We start from the raw sequence: 16,587 nt of genomic DNA, 5'->3' as shown, positions 1-16,587 counted from the left end.
TGTTTTCTTCTATGCAGTTTATTGTGTTAGGTCTTATGCTTAAGTCTTTGATCCATTTTGAATTAATTTTGGTACATGGTGACAGATAGCAGTCCAGTTTCACTCTTTTGCCTGTGGCTTTCCAATTCTGCCAGCACCATTTATTGAAGAGGCCACATTTTATCCATTGTATGTTTTTTGCTTCTTTGTCAAAAATTATCTGTCCATATTTATGTGGTTTTATTTCTGGGTTCTCAATTCTATTCCATTGGTCTATGTGTCTGTTTTTCTGCCAATACCATGCTGTTTTGATGATTATAGGCCTGTAGTACTGTAAGAGACTGTTAACAGTAAGGCCTGCCGCTTCACGGTTACGATAGGGTTAACAGCCCTGGCTAACAGCCCTGGCGGCACTAGGCTCAAGGAATGTTACTCTAAAATCAGAGTAAGATTAACAGCCTAACAGCCTTGAGCTTAAAACATCCTAATGGCCTAATTGTTAGTTCCAAGATGTGGACATAGAGACCAGGTGTTTTATCTCCTGATATAGAAGCTTTTTTTTGAAGCGTATCTATTGTAAACTCTTTGAAGCATAGCCATCTGCACTCCCTAAGACTTTAGAAATCACAGAATGTCTTAGTTATGTGAGAATTGTAAGTCTATACTGTACTCCCTAAGACTTTAGTCATTACTAAGCTCCTAGAACTGCTATAAAAAACCCTTAGCTTAGTAGGCTAGGGGTCCTTTGTTAAAACCCGCTGCGTCGGGGAGAGACCGGGACCCCAGCTAGCTGGAAATAAACCTCGCTGTGTGACTTGCATTGTCGTGTGTGTCTCTGTCTTTCTGAGGGGTGAAAGATTCCCGGACTTAACAGTACAAGCTAGAGTCAGGGAGTGTGATACCTCCAGTATTGTTGTTTGTTCTTAAGACTGCTTTGGCTATTCAGGATCTTTTGTGGTTCCAAACAAATCTGATGGTTTTTTTGTTCTATTTCTTTAAAATATGCCATTTGGATTTGATGGGGATTGCATTGAATCTGTGTATTGCTTTGGGTAATATGGCCATTTTAACTATGTTGATTCTTCCAATCCATGAGCACGGAATGTCTTTCCATTTCTTTGTGTCTTCTTCAATTTTTTTCAAAAATGTCTTATAGTTTCCAGCATATAGATCTTTCACATTCTTGGTTAAGTTCATTCCTAGGTATTTTATTCTTTTTGCTGCAATTGCAAAAGGAATTGTTTTTTGTATTTCTTTTTCTGAGATTTCATTGTTAGTATATAGGAAGGCAATGGACTTTGGTACATTGATTTTGTAGCCAGCAACTTTACTGTATTCGTTGATTATTTCTAATAGCTTTTTGGTGGAGTCTTTAGGGTTTTTTATATATATCATCATGTCATCTGCAAAGAGTGATAATTTAACTTCTTCATTCGCAATTTGGATGCCCTTTATTTCTTTCTCTTTCCTGATTGCTCTGGCAAGGACTTCCAACACTATGTTGAAAAGCAGAGGTGATAGGGGAGAGCCCTGTCGTGTTTCTGAATGTACAGCAAATTTTTCACCATTAATTTATGAGATTAGCTGAGGGCTTGTCATATATGGCCTTTATTATGTTAAGGTATTTCCCTTCTATACCTATTTTATTAAGTGTTTTAATCATAAATGGATGTTGTATCTTGTCAAATGCTTTTCTGCATCAATTGATATAATCGTATGATTTTTGTCCTTTATTTTGTTTATGTGATGTATCACATTGATGGATTTGCAGATGTTGAACCATCATTGTGCTCCTGGGATGAACTCCGCTTGGTTGTGATGAATAATCTTTTTAATGCATTGTTGTATTCGATTTGCTAGAATTTTGATTAGGATTTTTGCATCTGTATTCATCAGAGATATTGGTCTACAGGTTTTTTTTGTGTTGTCCTTACCAGGTTTTGGTATCAGGGTAAAGTTGGACACATAAAATGAGTTGGGGAGTACTGTCTCTTCTTCAATTTTTTGGAAGAGTTTGAGCAGGATTGGTATTAGATCCTCTTTGAAGGTTTGGTAGAATTCACTAGTGAAGCCATCTGGTCCCAGACTTTTGCTTTTGGGAAGGTTTTGGATGACTGATTCAATTTCCTTACTGGTGATCGGTCTGTTTAGATTTTCCAGTTCTTCATGGTTCAGCCTAGGAAGGCTGTATGTTTCTAAGAACTTGTCCATTTCTTCTAGGTTATTGAATTTGGTGGCATATAGTCCTTCATAGTATTCTTGGATGATCCTTTGTATTTGCATCGTGATAAATTCCCCTTTTTCATTCTGATTTTGTTAATCAGTGTCTTCTCTCTTTTTATCTTAGTGAGCCTAGCATGTGTGTGTGATGACGACGATGGGGATGAAAGACAGTTAAACAGTCATCCTTCATAGTGGGAGATCAATAAACTACGTTTACAATAGGGGGGGAAATTTTAAGTAGCTATGTAAGCCTGTTATGTGGAGGTAAATATGGAAAGGACCAGCTAAGTATGTTGAAAGTGGTTATCTGGGGAAGCAGGAAAAGCAGGTGGGGGTGTAGCCAAGGACCTGCTGTTTTTCTATACAAAGCTTGTGGAACAACCGATTCTTAAACCGTGTGAATGCAAAACTGATTTTTAAAAAAGAACTTAGTGGTGATAAAAAGTAAAACAAGCAATATTGCTATCTTGCAAATTGCCAAACCTAACTGTTGCACAGGCTCAGTTCCTGGCTCAGCAAGTAAGTGGGTTAGGAGCCATTTGGTGCAGGGTTGAAGGAGAGCCTTTATCATACCACTCACACATCCACAGTGTTTTGACCTACATTTGAATTACAGCTTGTTTTCATTTTCTAGGGCGAATTTTCCAATCTGGGTTGAATTTCCTTGCTACTTCTCAATTTTCCTGGGTCACACTTCTTACACACTTCCCCTCTCCTTACTGGCTGTCAGTTTAAGTTTGTTAAGAAAACACAAATTACGTGACATATTAAACTTGACAAACAACGAAAGAAAGACAAACCACCTAAAATGTTTCAGAATAAATTTCACACTCTCTAAACCCCTATTTCTTGTGATTAATGAAAATGAAGATTAACTTATTTATTTGAGAAAAGCACATGCTGAACTTGGGATGTGTTTTCATCATATTTTATACAGCGTGTACATCAAGCCAGGATGTTCAGGTGTCAGGGATTTTATTTCTAGGTTCCAGCCCTGCCTTAGTTAGGAGGAGCTCATCAACCTGATACCCACATAGAAAACATTAGTCTTGGCAACTAATCACCGACTTGCGGGTTGTTAAAGACTGAGAAGGTGGTTAGTCAGGACAGGCTGGAAAAAAGAAGGACGATCTCTTTTGTCATAAAAGGTAATCAATATTTTTCCATTTCAGCAATGATAACCCTTACAAGCATTATGTTATACTTAAGAAATAAGAGCCAATTTATCTTTGCTACACTGAAATTTTCCCACTACTTGGCTCCTCTGTGTTGAAAAGAAATAGTGGTATTTGTATCAACTGTCCGGGTGAGGTTTTGTAATTTGCTTAACACAAAACCAAAGCCAGAACACTTACGGCCATCCTAACTTCAACAAAGGAGTCTTCTGAGTGGCCGCTTGAGTTCAGCTTGAGCTGTAATTCAGACACCATGCCCATCAGATCTGCCATTTTAGCTTGAAGGCACGCCGCCTGGGTCTTTAGCTGTTCCATTTCCTGTTCTGCTACTGCTTTGGGGTCCCCAGGTGGGTCCTGGAAATGACAAGGAACAAAGCAAATTAACTAATCAATCCAAGAATCTGGCCGTCAAACTCCAGTGCTCCACACCCACTGGGAAGGCAGTTTCTCAACATCTTTGTCCCCTGTGCTTTACAATAGAATATTCTAGCTTGTCCTTGGCAATTTTTTTTTGACATAACATTGAAAACGAACATTTTCATATCATTTTATCGTATTGAAATAATAGCAAATTAAAATAACCTCATGAAAGAAAGGCTTCCTCAGCATGCTGGAATAATCTGATATTATGAAAATAACCAACCAGACCTTGGCAATGGTAGACTTGCAAGTTTTAGTCCAGAATATCAGAAAATAAGGACAAATGCTGCCACAATTCAACCTCTTGCATTTTATTTTCCTCTACAAATGCATACCCACCCCCTCGCTCCCCATACCTGTCATGTCCACTTAGAAGCCCAAGCATCAAGGACATCACTTGGCACAGTGACAGCAAAACACAATGAAAGGTCCAAAATTCTCCCAGGTATATAGTCTGGATACTATAATACTCTGGGTTGGTGCTTTAAGATGCTAAGCTTAAGTCTGGTGAGAAATAAGCTGACTGAAAGTTCAGAGGCTGGTATGAAAGCTCAAAAAATTAAATTTCAGCCTCTGTAAACATGGATAGTTCAGCAATACATCAAGTACATGTTGTGTTCAGCCAGATGCAATTACTGCATATGACAAAGTCACAAGACAGACCCTGTTTAGATGCAGCCTTTTACTTGTGAGCAGGGAGAAGAGACTCGACTCCACACTCAGCTAATCAGTGTATGTGCTGCCTTGAGCAGATTCACTTAATGTCTTGGCCTCAGTTTACTTGAGTAAGAAAGAAAGACATGGCACACAGGGTCTCTGGTCCCTTCCAGCTCTGACCTTCTCGGCCTCTCTGATTTCCTCCTCAGGAAACCTTCACTACTCTTGAGGGCATGGCCACCACCACCAGAAATACGCTTGAGAAGCCCTGATGCTGAGGGCGGATTCCCCCCTGTGGAAACAGCGGCAAAGATGGGCCAGCATGAGTGAGACAAGTCCCAGGCCTTGAGAGCTTTACTAAGTGAGGAAGATGACCGCCTAAACCTAAAAACCACCTCAAGGGAGGGAAGGGTCAGCCTGGGAGGCACAGTCTGGGGGGGAGAAGGCTGTTGACCAAGGGTATTAAAGAGCCCCAAGTATCTCATTGTTCCAACACCAAGTCCTTTGTACCAAGGACTCGTTTCTGAGTCCTGCTTGTAGCTCACTTCGATAGATCACCTGCCCTGAAACAAGCGGTCCAGAGTTTCAACTTCTGATCTCAGCTTCTTCCAATGCTGGGATCGGTAAGAAAACCTACAGGCAGACAATCTCAAACTGCTTCTGGAAGCTTCCTTTTTGGCTTCAATGTGTTTGGCTGAAGCCAACTGTCAGCTCACATCCCAAAAGCCAAGGGAGGAAAACCATACAAGACGTCTTCTTCCAGAGAATACAAAATGACTCATATATCCCAGGTGTAATCATTTCTTCAGAGTATTATACCTCAAAAACATTCAGACAATGAGCGATTTCCTCCCAAAAGTGACGTAACCTCTTCCAACTGGAAGACACGTTGAAGCATCAGATGTGGTAAGCCTTATCCACAGTGAAACATTTCCAACACTAATATAAATGCACTAAAGCTCAATGTTTTCATTGTCTCATGAGCACCAGTTGATGAATAGATCACTGATACAAACTGACACTTTTCTAAACAACTTTTCATCCTTTGGATTATTCTACATCATCCCCTTTGCATTACTTTCTTTCCATGTTAGTCCTCTGTTCGCATTCTTTACCCATTCAAGAAATTAGCGATCATCAAAGTTCAAGGTGAAGTCTCAAGAAAGATCACTGATATCTGGAGTTACGTCCTCCCTGAATCAACCCAGTGCTCTGTCCTCCAAAGAGTTAAGATCCAGGTTTGGAAGAAAATGAACAGCAGATGCGTCCATGTAAACAAATAATACCCAGTGAGCGTTAGCAACCAGGCAGAGGCTGCACATGTGCTCTGCTTTGTTTTTCACTAACATCTTTGATACCCACTCTGCGTTGTGAGCATATTTCCCAGGTTCTTTGGGTCAATGAAAGCACGGCAACCCTATATAATCTTCTATCACAATATACATTTGTTAAACCATCTTTCAGAAGTAAATGTACAATGGAAAGTGATGAATCTATCTTAGACAGAGAGGAAGGACAAGGTCAGTAAGTAAAGCTTCTGAGTAACAGATTTCTTAAAATGTAATCTTATATCACAGACACACTGAAAACTAACACTTGGATGGTTCTAGGCAGAGGTCCTTCTGCACTGTCTATAATGAATACAAAACATTAGTTTATAACTGCAACATTCTTTTGACTATAATCAATATGGTCAAAGCTTTACAAATGTCTTTCCCCCAACAATAATTTTTCATGACCCTTAAACCTGCAACCAACCTTCTCAGCAAGAACACTTTTTTCAAGGTAATGCAAAACACCTGTCTAACTTGAACCATGAAAGGTTTTGGTCTAGAAGTCAACACAAATAAGGTTCTACAAATAAGATACTACAAATATTAGTAAAAAAAAAAATAAAAAGAAAAAGAAAAATCACAGCTTATCAGTCTGCTCACCTGGAATGACCTTTCTGATTTCCCTTTTAGTTTTCCAAGTTCCTCCTTCAAATTTTCAAATTCATGATTCAAAGCCATTAGGCGTTCTTTGGCTTCTTTGCTCTGGATCCCAAAAAAAGGGCGTTCTTCTTTCTGTTTCTCTGTCCAGGCTGAAAACTCCTCAAATCGTCCTTTCAGACCTCGTTCATTTAGCTTCATGGCTTCTGTATGGGGTTCACAGTGAGGGCGTCACACACCAGGGGACTGAACCTGATTTCATGAATCACACTGCCCCTCAGACCCCTTCACCGGGAGGCTCTGGATCTAAAGATGCCACGTTGGGCCTGGGCCCAAGGATCAGCCAGAAGAAGACTGTAGCAAGATGAGGGGCTTTTGTTTTCAGACAGGACCAGCGGGTCTAATGGCATTTCTAGTCCTCATAAGTCTCAAGAAAATAAAATTGGTTCAGGTACCTCCAGATAGCACAAGTACCTGTGTATAACTACAGAGACTAACCCGATTCAAACACAGGTCCTGCCAAAAGCCATGGCTTGAGATAGTAGAATGCTTCCTCTTAACGAGGTAATAATATGTAGGACTAACTGCAATAGTAGCAGCCTTCTTTCTTTTTCCTTTTAAATGGACTAAATGTCAATATGCTATTTCCCAGAGACACATAAAATACTTTTTATACTTACCTTCACCAAAAGTAAACAATGAAAGCAGCTTTAGCCTTACTGAAAGCTTAATTCTGTACTCTTTCTGTCCCCAGGGAACCAGACAGAGAGCAGGGAGTTCACAACAAGCCTTATTACAAAGGGTATTATGCTCAGGAAGGTCCAGGGTGAATGGAGAAACACGGGGGCCAGGTGCTGCTTGCCTTTCAGCAGATGGTTCTCCATCAGGAGCTCCTTCATTTGCCGCAGCAGCTCCTCTGGGGTGAATGTGTCCAGGTTTGGGGGAGCCAGATTGGGGGGTCCATTTCCTGTGGTTTCGTCGGGGCTGTCCCCCTTTTCAGTTAGGCAGTTAAGTGGTTGGTGGGACATGGCAACAGATCCTATGGAAAAGTTACAAACAGAAAATATAGCTGTCCGTCCTCTGCAAGGGTTCCCCCTGAATCCCACCAAATCCATTAGCAATTGCTAATATGTATTCCAAAAGTTGCCTACTTTCCCTCCCATTATATTTTGAATATTTTTGACTCTTTTAAACAAAGGCATATCCTAGCTCAGTGTGTATGTGTGTGCATGTGTATGCCTGTGCATATGGGTGTGCAGAGGGGTACAGTGAGGAGCTGGGAAATGGAGGAGGAAATAAAGGGCACGGCATCATGATGATCGGGAATCTCAGCAAGACTCATTCAGGAGGATTTCCATATGTACATATTTGTAGATTTGGGCAAAGTATCATTGAGCTGATTTTCCCATGCAAATCATTCCATTCAAGTCTCCATACTGTGGGAGAATTGTGTGGTATGTTAAGTATATATCAGTAAGCTGTTAATAATCTCCATATTTTATTTCTTGTATTCTTGGCTAAGAAGAAAGGGAGAACTAACATATTTTGGATGCTCACTATGTCCTGAATCACTGCATCAGACACATCAGCTCCTAATCCTCATTGAAACTCCATTATATTTAGTTTACAGCTGACAGAGCTGAGTTCACTGAGGTTTTACAGCTCATCCAAAGTCACTTAAGAAGAGGCACAAACAAGTATCAAGGATGACTCCAAACCCAGGTATATAGGACCATAAAGTGATGACTGAATATTTAGGCTTCAATATTGGATCATTTTGCAAAGCACACTAAAAAGACTAAGAAATCTCGCCTAGTTATTGCATGTTCTGAGACTGTTTTAAGCATACCACTTAACCTGTAGAGGGGCAAAGCCGACGTCAATAAGACACAAGTGCATCCCAACTCCACTTCTGTAGGGCCTATCACCTGGGCAAACAGAACTCTCCTCTCATGACTGGCTGCATGCTACAGGCAAACATTTTCTTTTACACACTTCATGAAGAAGATGATAAGCCTTTTCATGAAACCCTGCGGTCAGTGAAGACGAGGAGAGAGAAGTACACTCTGATATCTCACTGTATCATCACGACTGAGTGCTCTCCCAGTGCCCATATAAGAAAAGGCAACCAACACACTAGTGCAGGACGGTACTTCCTCCTGATCCAACAGGAGGCGGCACCCGGGCTCTCTGGGGGTCCCCTGGCATCAAGAGGCCGGCGACCTGCCTTTGATCTAAAGGTCCTTGTAGGAAATCAGAGATGGAGCTACTACTGATGGGACAGCAGGCCCCCAACAGTGTCACCTGTGTGACTTCTCCCCAGGCAGCTAGCACAAGGAAAGGCATTCTCATGAGATTCTTTAATGAAAATGGCAATGTCAGGAAGTAAAAACACTGATAAAGCACGATATTCAAGTGTGAGCCGTTGAAGGCACCGATGTGTCCCATATCCCAATTCATTTAGCAAAGAGGATACTGCTGACGTGTGCTCTCTGATAGTATCAGGGGACGAGAACGAGCTGCTTTTGTTTTCCAAATAAAATAATCTGGATAAAAATAATTCGGTAAAGCCATTTTCTGGCTTTCCATAAAATTCAGTTTTGTACAGAATGATATTGGTGCTAACATTTCATAAAAATGGGTTTTTACTTTATATCAGTGTTCCCATCTATTTTGCAGGGGAATACTAAAGTTCTAGGTGATAGACCTAAAGATAAAATCCTTGTAACGTGTATCATTTACTCGTGCACATTAAATTTCCTCATTGTATTCGATGAGTACATGACACTTCGAAAAAGTAAATGGACATATTTAACAGATTTTTAAAAAGTACCTAAGCAGGTATCTACAAATGTGTTTGGTTCCATTTCATTATACGCACACATTTCTCCTTAATAGTTTTTCCAAGAGAGGGGAAAGAGGAGGAAAGGAGAGGAGAGGGGAGAGGGAGGAAAGAAAACCACCCGGATATTTTTCCTCTTTGACTATCCTTTATACCTCTACCAAGTCTTCAGACACACCATAAAGGAGTTAAACAGCTTCTAGTTATTACATTGGTGCTTCTCACTTTTCCAGGTTGCCCAGATTTTATAAGGACACCAGGAAAAAACAACAACAGGGTTATACTAAGGGAGATGGTAGAATAAACACTGGGTGCCACAAACAGATGTGTGACCTCCAGATGTCACCTGACCTCTTGTGATGGTCAGCAAATGTGTCTTATCCAGCAAATGATCATTACAGTAGTTTTCAGCTCAAAAAGTGTTCTTAAGCTTCTAATAAGGTCACAGTCCAACCCATACCATTCAACACATGCACCCTAACAGCCCAGGGCCATGCCACCGTCTCACACTAATAATACACATGCCTATCCTAGCTATAGGAAAGCCTTCGGTATTCAGCATTGTTAGGGAAAATTATTTGGTAATGCAGATGTCACAGTAAATAAAGTTAGCCTGCATGCTGAATATAAGTATGTAAATACCAAAATTATAAGCATGTAAATTAGTACCAAAATTTTACTAAAAGCAATTTAACTGACTTGTGGTGACTCAAAGAGAACTTTATGATTTTAGAATATTTCAAGGGGCCTCATTATGAATTATCACAGTACAGTGCATATGTGAAAGGTCTGTTGGTAAAATGCCAGTTAGAGGGAGTTGAGTCCTCTGTTTTTAACAACACCTTGAGCTGCTTTCAATGAAACAAACACAGAGATGTATTATATATCCTTGCACGCATCTTCAAAGGTTATGGAAATTGGAACTAAGCCATTTATTCCAAGTTCTACCCCATAACAGATTTTTTTCATAAAAGGCCAACTAATGTGGATCTGAAACGTGTCATTTACAAAGGTGATATTTAACTACAGAAGGCTGAATTAATTTAACACAGGATTTGTCAAGATTTCCCTGAAGAGGAAAAAGGAGAGCTGCCTAGAAAGTAAAACGATCAAAAGCAAAATCTCCAGGATCTTATTCCCAGACCCACTATTTGAATTCTTGATTATATTTTTTTATCATTCTTAATTCCAGAGGTCACGTAGTTCTAGCAATGACTTGACTTTGTAGGCATGAACTTAAATCTCATCCCTGAGTTGGGCTTTAAAATGATCCAGTCCAACTCCCTATTCTGGCTCTGGCGGCCCAAGATGGCAGATTAGAAATTTAACCCTGGTCTTGAACAACAACAACCAAAATGTCTCGTCTGGCTTTGTGGCAGATGGTCATATAGACCAGGCGTAAATGTCTTCAACGGCAGGAAATATGAGCAATGACCTTAGCAGGCAACTGCCCATTGTATTACAGGATGGTTCTCATTGCCAGAAAGTCATTTTGTATTGAACATAATCTGCCTTATACTGACTTCCCCCCACTGGACATTGGACCAGTGTAAATACCGTGTTTGCCCGTAAATAAGACCTGGCCGGACAATCAGCTCTAACGCATCTTTTGGGGCAAAAATTAATATAAGTCCTGGTCTTATTTTAGTATAATATAAGACCCGGTCTTATCTAACATAAAATGATACCGGGTCTTATATTAATTTTTGCTCCACAAGACCCTTTAGAGCTAATTGTCCAGCTAGGTCTTATTTTCGGGGAAACACAATAATACAGAATAAGTCTAACCCTACCCTGGTGTGGTTGATTCTCCAAATCTGCTGATTAAGTTTTCATAGGTTCAATCCCCATGTGGATGAAGAAATTTTAAACAGTGAAAACCTATTTGGTGATTGGAGACAATAGCTGGCTATTGGCAAAGTCTGGTTTGGGTTCACAAGGAAGCTGAGTAAGATTCCAAGACTGCATCAACTAAACCCATCCCCATCCTGGGAAAAGAACTCAAAGTATGCATCCTTCTAGCGGGATAGAAACAACTCTCATCTTTTATGCCAGAAATGCTATCCTGATTTTGTAACTTGCTAATATACGGAAAATGGAAATAGACTTCACCTCATCGCCCCGGGCAGAAACCTGGGAGCTGTGTTTGAGTCTTCCCATTTCCTCTTCCTCCAAGTCTAATGGGTCACTAATGGGTCACCAAAGGGTGTCACTTCCGCCCCCTCTCCATCCTCACCAGCTTAGGTCAGGCCCTTCTTGTCTCGTCTGGACTACAGATATCAACGTCGCACTCCACAGAGTACAGGCCTATTTTGTCCACAGCACCTAGGACATTACCTGACATAGTTGGGGGTCCAACAAATACTTGCTGAATGAAATTTCATAGCCTCCTACACAGTCTGACTCTCAGATCTCCCTCTCAGCCCCACTACCTCCATGGTTTCTTCCCCAACATGAGCTCATGTGCCCGCTTAAAACCCTTCCCATACAAGACAGAGGTCCAGCTCCTTCCTGAGTGAGACAAATAGGGCCTTTCAGGATCTGGCTGTCACTTAACCACCAATATCTCCTGTCGCCATGCCACTCATACCCAGAGGACACTACAGAGCTCACAGTTCCCTGCACTCTTGCTTCTATGCCCTTGCATCTGTGTTCTGCCCTGTGCTTGAAATGAATGGCCGCCTTTTGCCCTGACAAACAGCCACTGGACAGTTCAATGTCCAGGTCAAATAGATGTCCCGTTCTTTCCTCTGCGTACCCGATAGCGCGTTCCTCCTGTGTTTCACCTCCCTGGCCCTTTTCTGCAAAGTAATCACCCCATGCCCGTCCATCTTCCTGTCAAACTTAGACCCAGGTCTGTATTTCATTCTTCCTAGATGTTGTCACACAGCAGGCCCTCAGGAAATGTTTGTTGAAATGAAAAGAAAATGTAGTTTACCAAGGTATTTTAAAGTCTAACACTAGTAAAACACTTCCTGCTGCGTAGGTGACAAATCCACATGAGTTTCTCTACAGTTCTATGGCATTCACTTCCAGATTCTTAAATTCAACATTTAAAACTTACCTTGAAAATCAGTACTGTTTTTCATGTTACTATTAGGTTGCTGCAAGAGTAATTGAGGTTTTAGTTTCGGAAATAACCTTTCCACCTTAGTCACTCAAGGGCCCCAGTGGTGGCAGCCCCTCACCACCGACACATTTTCACCCCTAAAGCCCAGTGGATAGTCTCACATCAAATTCTACTTAGAAGGCAATCTGGGAGCACACATAATAGCAGATAAGTGACTTTCAGCAAAGATAAATCAGGATGGTCTGGGACAACCTGTTGTTTTCAGTAAGTGAGGATGCTTTCAAATACAGCAGGGTGAGTGTTAAAAGATTACGCCCACCGACATAGCGGTGGTAACGTGAGCAACCAGAGGAAATTACAATGACAGGTGTTTGCAACAACTTCATCCTGGGTCATCCCACAGATGACCCCGCTAATTAAAATTACTGATAATAAGACATGCGTCGATTGCCAAAATGCTAACAAACCAGGTCAATGTGTAGCAAGGAAGGGACAGTACATTGTGAATGGCTGAACAAGGGAACAAAGCACATAAAGCTACTTCGTGTTAGAGAAAGAAGTAGGAGGAATTAAGGCCCATGTAAAGAGTAAGGACTTAAAATGTTCCCTGAGGTAGCAGATGTTAACTTTAAAGCGAACCGAGCAGAGTGAATATACATTTGGTTTTAAACATGTTGAGTGATACAAGTATGTTCTATACCTGATAGAAATTTAGTTAGTTATAAAACCCAAAATCCGTAACCTCAATTTGTCTGAAAAACTATGCTGTTTGCTTTTTTGTTTCTGATAATTGCCTAAAATTCTGGAAAGCTTTTTCTTAAAATGTAGAAATAAAGGAGCAATATATTTTCGTTCATGGTGAAAAAAAAAAAAGAGAGTAATTGAGGTTTTTGCATTCATTTTTAACCTTTAAAAACCACAATTACTTTTGCACAAACTTAATGGAAAGATATCTGGACATCATTTCATAACATATATTCTGTTATTCAATCCTCATGCACATCAAAGTGAAAACAATGAGAACTTGTGATACGTATATTTTTTCTGCATGAAATAGATGTTATTTTAAAAACCAACAACAAAGTTTACTTGTTTCGTTTTGCTTTGTATTAACTGTTCCACAGATTCCAAAGAACATACCACACAGTTCAAGTATCTATAAAATTCACAAGAAGCAGGGCTCGGAGATCTACGTAAAGGGGGGCTTCCACGGTAAGGTAATAGACACAGTGACCAATTCCTTTCAAGAATAAGTTTGTTTTGGTTTTTGGAGGGTTTATTTGGATTCTATAGCATGAGATGCAACCTGAGGTCAATTACAAAAAGACACTACTTTTATAATGCTGTTCACAATATCTAAAGAACTACTGAAACTGTCCCAGTAGAAAAATGGATCGTTCATCCCAAAGACTCTAATCATTGTCTTCTGTCTCCAGGGTAGTCCATTCCAGGGCGGTCCCTGGCCCTGGCCTCCTGTCAGGGCCTCCCAGCTGACTACAGACTGGGCAGGGCCTGAGGGTTAGCCTGGCCCCTCGACAAAGAGCAAGGGGGGGTTCCTGTTCACAGCGCCACTTGCTGAACCAGATCTCAGGCTTTGCATGTCCTACCACCACCTTAGGGTCCTACAGCTTTGGTCTTCCTTAAATAACTCTGTGGCACACATTTCTGTGCAACAGTTTTCCTGGTGAAGGAGGCAGAGGAACCTGGTTTCATTTTCTCTCCTCGATGTTTACTGCCTCCAGCTTACACATCTCCAACAGTAAAAGCAAGTCCTCACCCTCATCAAATATTCATAGTCTCTCTCTCTGTCTAAATACGTGTATATAAGTATGTATGTACACATATCCACACAGAGACACCCACACATGTTCTAGACACAAGAGTTTATGAAGATTCCTTTGGGCCAGTTCTTCAGTATCCCACCACCTGAGAGAAGTCATTTGTTCTTTAGTGTTCCTGGGCCATTTCCTAAACCTAGAGTAGTTTTCAGTATTTTACGTCTACCAAAGGTGTACCCTTAACCACTTCCCTTATAATGAGGCACTAGCTGTAGAGTGATTCCCAACCCGCAGGATGGTATCACCTTACGCCACCTTCGTGACCTTCACAGGAAGTCACCTGCGGCTGGCCAGGCCGGTGAAGGGGGAAGGGCGCTTAGGGATGGCTGCCCTCGTGGCCCTTTCCCACCAGGTCAGGATCCGCTGGGAACTGGAAACCCTCCCACAAGAGGGGACTCCCCAACCCCTGGCCACCCACTCCCCGATTGGCTCAGGATGGCAGGGAAGGGGTCTGCGGGAACAGCTTCCAGGGTAGATAGAGAAGAAGTCACCACCTCGCCCAACCCCGAAAGGCCCCCCGGCCCTGGCTCACCCGTTGCCTGAGCTCCCGCCTCTCTCTGGGTTACTGTGTCCTCGGCATCGTGCCCGCTGGGGAGAGTCTCCTAGTAAAAACCAAAACAGTGGAAAATAAGAGGAGGCCTGTGGGTCTTAGACATTTGGGTGGAGGAATGATGCTGAGGAAAGAGCTGGAAGCACAGGTCATTTCTTATGAAAAGGACAGGACAAAGACTCACAGGGGACAGCAAAGGGCCATGGAGAAGCACTGGCATGGGTAGGACTAAGTCCTAATCCAAGAACAGACAGCACACGTCAGGCTGTATTTCAGAATCGCTATGGACTAACGTGCCTTCCACTTTCCTTTTCTGCAGGGGAAACTTCAGCAGTCCGGCAGAATGTTGGGTGTGTGGGTGGTAGATAACTCGTTGGACAAACGAAAGGTAAATGAAATGTGGTATATATCAAATATTGCCTTTCGACTATCACAATCTTTTTGTATAAAAATCTGACTGCAAAAATCATTAATTTTATGAACTGAGATTTCTTTCTCTGTAGAGAGGAATTACATTACTCCCAGCAAGTAGTATCAACATGAATACAGTACTTTTATTAATGAGACTGTTCTTATTGTCTAAAATAGTATTATAAGCTACTATGACAGACATACACATTCCTTTGCAGTATGACACAAATGAAGAGATTGACTCACCAAGCTTGTACCTGACAGGTTCCTGTGAAGCTGTTCGATTAGGCCCACTAGCTTTTTAGTTGTCGTTGTTAGGTCAGTGCTTTCAGTGTCAAGCCTAAAGTGAATATTTTGACATAATTATTCTCACACATTGACTTTAAAGCATACCACATAATCTCTGAACAAATATCTGAAGGAGCAACTACATAAAATCTTACAATTTGAAAAGCACATGATTTGGCAATTGTGCCATTTTTCTAGTTGTGAATTGTGGATAATGTGCAAAATCAGAGACAATGTACACAAATTATTCTTTTCAAGGTAGCGCAAAGCTGACACTTTGACCCAGCTTCACACTCATGTGTTTATTGTTATAACTGATCTAACTGTCATACTACACTACACATCTGCTTTATAGATACTCAGGTTATTTTCTGTGCTGCTTTAACTTATACTTTTGTATGTGATCTTGAATCTTCTCAGTACATCTCGCATCCTCTGTATGTCGAGCTCTTGCTTCTTGCTGCTAAAATAAAGAAAAAGTGATGTTGAACTACTGATGATCTATGACATCTGACAACTAAGTTCGCAAACTTGTTGCAATGATGTTGCTCCCCTTTTTTTATTTATATGAGGGATTGTTCATTATGAATTTCTACCAACTGGACAAACAGTTAACCAAGTTTACTCTTTGGAAGTGCTGAAAAGGTTGTGTGAAAAAGTTAAGAGGACCTGAATTTTTAGCCAACGACTCATTGCTCTTGTATCACGACAATGCACCAGCTCACAGGGCACTGTCTGTGAGGGAGTTTTTAGCCTGTAAACAAATAACTTTATTGCAACACCCTCCCTACTCACCTGATCTGGCCCCCAATGACTAAATATGTCATTATCCAAAGATAAAGAAAATATGGAAAGGAAGACTCTTTGATGACATTCAGGACATCAAAGGTAATATGATGACAGCAATGATGGTCATTCCAGAAAAAGAGTTCCAAAATTGCTTTGAACTGTGAACTAGGTGGTGGCATTGGTGCATAGCTTCCCAAAGGGAGCTTTGTGACCGAAGTGATATTCAGAAACGAGGTATGTAGCACTTTTTCTAGAATGAGTTCTCACACTTAATTATCATATCTTGTAGTACAAATGACCCGAGAAGTCAAACATACTGTATTCCAAGCATCCCATCAGCTCTAATTTTAAATATTGACATATGTGAATTACCAGGCTAGTCCAGTTGACATGTTACTCTTGGGGGCAGTCAGA

General features: G+C 41.1%; 1 protein-coding gene across 1 annotated transcript; it reads right to left on the bottom strand.

The window, feature by feature from the left end:
- Positions 1–398: 398 nt before the first annotated feature.
- LOC148756430 (optineurin-like) lies at positions 399–15,432 on the bottom strand. Its single transcript, XM_088788975.1, has 6 exons — positions 15,343–15,432; positions 14,668–14,737; positions 7,248–7,424; positions 6,389–6,591; positions 3,558–3,731; positions 399–413 (listed from the first exon to the last, which is right to left on the bottom strand). The coding sequence occupies exons 3-6, from the start codon at positions 7,411–7,413 to the stop codon at positions 399–401; spliced, it is 558 nt and encodes a 185-aa protein (XP_088645101.1). The 5' UTR covers positions 7,414–7,424; positions 14,668–14,737; positions 15,343–15,432.
- Positions 15,433–16,587: the final 1,155 nt, after the last annotated feature.

The sequence above is a fragment of the Rhinolophus sinicus genome, chromosome 12, assembly GCF_057876585.1.
Source record: "Rhinolophus sinicus isolate RSI-liver-muscle chromosome 12, RSI-T2T, whole genome shotgun sequence".
Classification (NCBI taxonomy): Eukaryota; Metazoa; Chordata; class Mammalia; order Chiroptera; family Rhinolophidae; genus Rhinolophus; species Rhinolophus sinicus.
This window is presented reverse-complemented; position numbering and strand designations above follow the sequence as displayed.

Bases quoted from the DNA above. Each gene is read 5' to 3' on its own strand.
- LOC148756430 (XM_088788975.1), bottom strand. From the start codon at position 7,413: ATGTCCCACCAACCACTTAACTGCCTAACTGAAAAGGGGGACAGCCCC. The intron at 6,592-7,247 runs GCAAGCAGCACC...AACCCCATACAG, and splicing joins GGAGAACCATCTGCTGAAAG to AAGCCATGAAGCTAAATGAA. The intron at 3,732-6,388 runs GTGAGCAGACTG...TGTCATTTCCAG, and splicing joins AATCAGAAAGGTCATTCCAG to GACCCACCTGGGGACCCCAA.